Source organism: Osmerus mordax, chromosome 28, assembly GCF_038355195.1.
Source record: "Osmerus mordax isolate fOsmMor3 chromosome 28, fOsmMor3.pri, whole genome shotgun sequence".
NCBI lineage: Eukaryota > Metazoa > Chordata > Actinopteri > Osmeriformes > Osmeridae > Osmerus > Osmerus mordax.
In genome coordinates, this window is record NC_090077.1 from 1,737,830 (window position 1) to 1,745,062 (window position 7,233).

Below are 7,233 nucleotides of genomic sequence, written 5' to 3' on the forward strand. Positions count from 1 at the left end.
ATTATACTGTACACAGGAACAGCAACCACTAATCTTTTCTTCGCGTTATTCAAACCAGGTAAGTTTATTTACATTTTACCTATAGTGTGATCATGGCACAGTAAATTTTTTACAAATATTATCATTTGAATATTTCAGCAAGTATAAGACGCGATGCGTAAAAAGGGGGCGACGTTTCAGATTTAAAAGTGGAATCAAGTGGTAAAATGTTCAAACTTATCATAATAGTGAAATATATATTATAGGTATTAGAATAGGCCATTTTGGTTTCTGTATACATCTCAAATTTAGAGACACTCTATTCGAATTGAAACTAACAATAGACCTACATATAATCTCTAATGGTATCTATAATAACTAAGCAATATTGATCATTCTCGTAACCTACTTTTGACTGATCAAATTATCGATAAAGATGTCTACGGCTCTTGCTTATCAGATCAGTTTAGCAGAATTGTAGGCTACTATGATCAGTGTGCTATTTAAAAACCAATATGAGGTATAAAAAAGGTTTTATTAAAAAGCATATTGAGTATGATTGGATCAAGTGTTTTCTATTTAGGAACATTTCTAAAAACGATTTCAATTGTCATTGCAGATAAATCAAACAACACAGGACATGATAGAAAGTGGAATTACAAATAGGATGTCAGGAGTTATAGAAAATTCTGGTCACCATCCTTCTCCCCAGGACTACAGGTAAGCCCCTTGTTGCAAGTATTTAATTTTCCCATCCTTGAGAAGCGCTAGCCTTTGTGCATACATTTCCTTGATGTATATTTAACAGGTTAAACGAAACTCAAAACTGTGTCAGGGAACACTTTGTCTAACTTCACTATGTATAATCTGAAGGTGGAAGGACAGCTCTTTTTGTCAAGGGAGGGGTGTCTGTAAAAGGAGAGAGACAGTGAGAGAAAGAAAGAGAGAAAAAAAAAAACAACAACTGAAGAATAAATGATTTTCAGTCTGAATGGATCTGTCAGAAACCATCAGCTCTGTTTACACTGCTGCTGTCGGCACATGGAGAGACAAACCTCCTGCACTGGGACGGCTGAGGGGGAGACAGGGGGGAGACTGGGGAGAGACGGGGGTGAGACCAGGGGGAGACAGAGGGGTGGGGGGGGGAGACAGGGCTCCCCGGGTCACCAGCGAGGAGAGAAGTGGCTCCCAATTAGGAGGAGGGAAGAGGGGGAAGGAAGGAGGAGGAGGGGGGAGGGGGGATACTAAGTGTTTAACCTCTGGGAAAGCTTGTGAGTCTGGGTGATGGACGGGGGCACCAGCTCAACATGCCTCGCATCAGCGAGCAATTTCTTTATGGTGGGCGTGAGGAGAGAGAGGGAGGTTTCCCAAAAAGGTGCAAAACTGTGCATGAGCTCCGTTGTGTAGGATCACATGTAAGATTAGTCGTGTAAACATGAATTCCCAGTGTAAATATGTCCGACAAAACAAGGCTGCACGTCTCTGTGCAATTTTTTGTTGCACAAGTCAGTATGGAATCACTGTATGTAAGTGTGTCTGTGTGTGTGTGTCAAGGAAGATGATTAAAACTTCAAAGCTCAAGTTGAAACAGGTGATGCCGCATGTGGCGTTGAGTTTCAGCACTGCACGAGTCGCTCGTTTAGAACCCATCAGACTGGCGCATGCAAGGTGTCTGAGGACTCGTGCTGGTGCCTGTGTAAGCTGATGTCAGGTCCCCAGGTGATACGCCGAGCGAGCACTGTGACCTGACCTCAAACGAGCACCGGACCCTCCCTGCGGCCCCCAGGGGCCCGTTGACTGAGGAGGGGGAGGGGTGGGGGGTGGAGAGGGGGGGGCAGGATAGAGACTGGAAAGGGACAAGGAAGCAGATGGCATCCTATTTGTCCCTCTTGTATGAGGGCTGTCATTCCAACAGATTAATGCAAGGGCTGGTTAAAACGGCTGAGACAATCAAGGAAGGGTCTGGAGGAAACAATGAGACCACGTGCCACTGGGCAGATTTGTCGTTTGGGACACAATAGGTGATCATTTTTCAATAGACAAGAGGCCAACTGTTGCAGGCAACATGTGCTACCATCCCATGTTTCAAACGATCCCGTGCGTTGTTTACTTATGATTCAGCCAATGGTTGGAGGGGAAATGTGGTCACCTGACGTAGGGTTGATTTTTATTTGGACTTGTAAGAAGAAGGGGAACGAGTGGGGGGGGGGATGTACTACAGTCAGTGTTGTCATAGCGACCCCAATTACTGAACCCTCTCCACAGTAAGTGTGTGGAGAGAGGACTGGAAGGGGTTCAAGAGGATTCCTCTCTTTTCTTCCTCTGTAGAAAAGAAATAATAGCCGCAAGCTGATCGCCACTCCCCCATGCTCTGACTAAGCAGAGACCTTTTTGAAAAATCTGTATATTAATTTTGTTACATGTAGTACATGTATGAAGGAACATTACTGTAAGGTCATATATAGCAAGAAGAATCATCCAGGAGTGTAGAATGTATATTTTGAGGCCACGCAAATATTCCTTATTTTGCAACACTATGTATTTTTTTTTTTTGTCACATTGTTGTTGTGTGTGCATATATGTTTATGTTGATGAGAAGGCTACAGTTATTAGAAAAGAGTATTGGACTTTTGTCTAAATCTTGTTAAGTACTGTAAATCCTAGATCAGATAAAGCCTGGGTAGCTTTCACCAGTCTCCCAGCAGCTCCTGGCTCCCTGCTAGGATTTTTGAAAGACGAACAGTTGAGAGTTCCCGTACAGACGGCAGCTTCACTGTCAGGGTGTGCCATTGAGCCTGTGTGTGTGTGTGTGTGTGTGTGTTCCCTCCGGGCAGACTCCTGACCACAGACCCCTCTCAGCTGCGGGAGGAGAACCTCCCTGGGGACCTGCAGTCTCTCTCCTGGCTCACCTCCGTGGACGTTCCCCGGCTGCAGCAGATGGTGGACGGCAGGGGGGGAGGAGGAGCGGGAGGAGGCCACCCCAACGGGCCCTCCAGCATGCTGGAGCAGCAGACAGGTGAGACCGACAGACAGCCAGACAGCCAGAGACGGAGAAGGAGACAGGCAGGCAGACAGAGACAGGCTAACAGAGAGATCGACAGACAGGCAAACAGACAGGTGAGACCGACAGACAGGCAGCCAGAGAGACAGAAACCCAGGCAGGCAGACAGAGAGACTGACACAGACAGACAGGCAAACAGACAGGCAGGCTGGAAGGCAGACAGGCAGACAGGCAAACAGACAGGCAGGCTGGCTGGCTGGCTGGCAGGCAGGCTGGCAGGCAGGGTGGGGCTGCCTGCGGAACAAAAAACCACAAGAACCCAGGCCTGTGATGTTAGATGGCGGGGTTTTCCACCACTGGGAATACAAACACCCTTTACAGTTGGAAACACAGAATGCCGTTACAACCAAGCTCTGATCTCTACGACCTCAAAACAACTGCTACAACGCTACCTACGCTGGACCAGGGCTGGACAGGGCCAGTGAAGAGGTTGACCTGCTTGTGTTCCCCCACAGCTCAGCTCACCAGCATGACCATGCCCAGCGGCCAGGGAGCCCTCATCCACCTGCACAGCAACATGCAGCACAGCCCTCTGGGAATCAATGTTGGCAGCGTCCACAGCGGAAGCGTAAGTCGCCCACCTCCGAGAATGCTCAACTCTGTGGCAACGTTTTCTACCCAAATTAATCTGTTTAAATGTGTTAGGTGTAACACAGCTAAAATGGTGTTGTCCTTGAGCTGAGAAGTTAGACTTTATAATTCATTCCCCAGGGGGAAACTGATATTCAGACATAAGATATAGTTGTAGTTGAAATCCTGGCCAAGGATGTGACAGTTGAGTTTGCGGTGAGTGTATGCTAAGTTAACCAGGGGTGTATCCCACAGATGTCTCCATACTCTATGAATGGACAGGCTTCTCCTGGGTTCCAGGGCCCCACCTCTGTCTACCAGCCCACTCCACAGCAAGTCTTCTCCCTCTCGCAGGCTGGCCAGCAGGTAACCTCACCCCTCAGCAGGCTTTAGAAACAGACTTCAGGGGCTAACGCATCATTTTGACGTCTGATTTGCAGTTTAGTGCTAATCCTCTCCCCCCCTAACTTATCCCCCATAACTCCATTCCTCCCCCCTCCCCCCCCCATCCCCCCTCCCCCCCATCTCTCCTTCCCCCTCCCCCCCTCCCTCCCCAGTGCTCACCTGCTGGGCTTTACAGCAACGTCTCCTTCAACAACCAAAGCCTGTTCACCCAGCCCCGTCTGGCTGCCCAGAACCAGGACCTGCAGCCCAAGTCCTTCCCCAAGCCCATCTACTCCTACAGGTGAGCTCCCCCCCACTGGACACCCAGTCATACGGCATGCAACAGAGTGTCAGGTGGCTGAGCGGTTAGGGAGTCGGGCTAGTAATCCGAAGGTTACCGGTTCGATTCCCGGCCGTGCAAAATGAAGTTGTGTCCTTGGGCAAGGCACTTCACCCTACTTGCCTCTAGGGGGAATGTCCCTGTACTTACTGTAAGTCGCTCTGGATAAAAGCGTCTGCTAAATGACTAAATGTAAATGTAACAGACATGTAAACAACCAACAAATTCGAATGTATTTTGTCCCCGTTGGTCTATCTGTAGCTGTTTGATTGCCATGGCTCTGAAGAACAGCAAGACCGGCAGTCTTCCTGTCAGTGAGATCTACAGCTTTATGAAGGAGCATTTCCCCTACTTTAAGGTAAGACTAGGCTGTGTGCTGCTCCTCATGAAAGGAAGCTCGGAGCAGGAAGTGAAGGAGACGTTATCTAAACCCTTGTGTCTCTCGTGTTTGGTTGAAGACCGCCCCGGACGGGTGGAAGAACTCTGTCAGGCACAACCTGTCCTTGAACAAATGCTTTGAGAAGGTGGAGAACAAGATGAGCGGCTCCTCCCGCAAGGGCTGCCTGTGGGCGCTGAACCCCGCCAAGATCGACAAGATGGAGGAGGAGATGCAGAAGTGGAAACGCAAGGACCTGCCGGCCATCCGGCGCAGCATGGCCAACCCAGGTCAGTAGGGGGGCCGAGGGGGGCCGGGAAGGGGGGCCGAGGAGGCCAACGGGGTGATTACCGCCTCCCACAGAAACGCCTCTGAATCTCAACCTCCGCCTTTGTCTCGTTCTTTTCCAGATGAGCTGGACAGGCTGATCACAGACCGTCCGGAGAGCTGCAGGAGGAAGAACCTGGACCCCGGGATGACCCGTCTGCCCACCTGCCCCCCCGCCCTCCCCACCCACGCCCCTCCCCAGCCCGTAGTCACCCTCTCTCTGCAGTGTCTGCCCATGCACCAGCACCAGCAGCTCCAGGCCCACCTCCAGGCCCAGGCCCGGCTGGCCCCCATGTCCCCCATGTCCCCCTCCCCGGCCCAGACGCCCCCCCTCCACGCCGTCCCCGACCTCTCCCACAGCCCCCTTGCCCAGCACCACGGCAACAAACAGGCGCACGACTTCTACAGTCTCCACGGCGACAACACGGAGGTGGACGCGCTGGACCCCAGCATCATGGACTTTGCTCTACAAGGTGGGTGTGAAATGCAAGTAGAAATATTTCAAACAGCTCTCTAGAAAAACGGACCCCCGTCTAGAATCAGGTAACGGGCCCTTTAGCGACTGTCGCCGTCTGGCGTTGCTGTTCCGTCAGAGCCGGCCAGTGACGACTCTTGTTGTTCTCCTCAGGTAACCTGTGGGAGGATATGAAGGACGACAGCTTTAACCTGGAGGCCCTGGGCACCTTCAGTAACTCACCCCTGCGTCTGTCTGACTGTGACTTGGGGACGGCCGGCCTCCCTCCGGGCTCCAGCGGGGGCGCTCTGCCCTTCTCAGACCTGCAGGTGACAGGCCTCTACGCCTCTTACTCCTCCCTGGAGTCCCTCTCCTCCCAGTACATGGGCACGCCAGGCAACAGCAAGCCCATCGCCCTGCTTTAAACCCCACCACCACCAGGACAGTGCCGAGAGAAGCTGAAGAATCCAAAACGTGTTTTTCTGATTATTGCCCCCCCCCACCCCCCCACCCCCCACCCCCGCCGCTCATCATGACGCCAAAAACATCTTTGACTGAGAAACCAGGTACTATTTGTCCCAGTGACCGAAGTCACTACTTCAATTGGGAAGTTTGCAAAATGATACATTAAAACCACAAACATAGTAAAATCCCCACAAGCACAAAACTGGAGAAACCAGTGACAGCTTAAAATAAATGTGAAAAGGTAAAAGAATTTAAACCATTATAAATAAAATTATGACATTCATGAAGTCAACCACTGTAGTCTCTCTGGTGGAACTGTGACTAGCTAAGACTCCAGAACTCTATATCGTAGGTCCATAAAGTTTGTTGTCAGATGTGACCGACACTAGTTTTTGTACATTCCGCTCACTTGTGTTGGCAAGCCTACCCATGGTACTGTAGCTCTCTGTCATGTCTGTTGTATTGTGCTAGGCAGTATTACTGTAATGTTTTATTTATATTTATAAATGGAGACTGTGGGAGAGTGAGGAATCAAGCATTGTCTGCTGTATATATGTTTATGTATGTTCCAAAAGCCAATGCGTAAAGAAAAAAAAGCTTTGATTTAACTGTATTTACCCAAGCATTCGTTCAAAAAAAATGCCAGTGTTCGCAAATATTTACTTCAGGATGTTGTCTGAGAGCCTTTGCTTACTATTTGACTCTGCATTCCATACATCTGATAATCTTTTTTTAATTCACTTCGATTAACATTTTCAGAATGTTGTACAGCATGATCGATACACCAACCACAATAAATGAATTATACATGGGTACACAAGACTGACACTTCTTTGAAATAGTTCTGTTACAGGCACCACTTTTTTGGAGCAACCTAAGATAGACATTTTTACATTGTCATAGCAACGAGTATGTGTTTATTGAAAGTAAGGCAGCAGAAAGCCATCTGTCATTTAGCCTATAAAACCACTGGCTTCACTATTCCCCTGAGTTGAACAACAGCCATACATTATATTAACCATTACAAAAATAACACAAGGAACACATAGTATCAAGTCATACCTGCACCTTCTTTCATTGAATGTCATTGTTTGAAATAACCCCAAAATATATTTGGGAGGCATTGAGGATTAAGTCCAGATCTACAGCTCTGTGAAATGACTGGTAAAAAAAAGTGAAATGTAATGAAATCATACTAGCTAACGAACTGTTTTGGGCGTAACAGGAATTTTTTCATCAGTACTAACAGACGACCATAAAAAAAAAATGTTGTACAA

The 7,233-nt window shown here is 48.7% G+C and overlaps 1 protein-coding gene across 1 annotated transcript; it reads left to right on the forward strand.

The window, feature by feature from the left end:
• The first annotated feature begins 619 nt into the window (after positions 1–619).
• foxn4 (forkhead box N4) lies at positions 620–5,916 on the forward strand. Its single transcript, XM_067231495.1, has 9 exons — positions 620–699; positions 2,814–2,995; positions 3,496–3,608; positions 3,866–3,976; positions 4,168–4,295; positions 4,596–4,692; positions 4,793–5,000; positions 5,121–5,510; positions 5,666–5,916. Exons 1-9 carry the CDS (start codon positions 620–622, stop codon positions 5,914–5,916), a joined length of 1,560 nt encoding a protein of 519 aa, XP_067087596.1.
• The last annotated feature ends 1,317 nt before the right edge of the window (positions 5,917–7,233 follow it).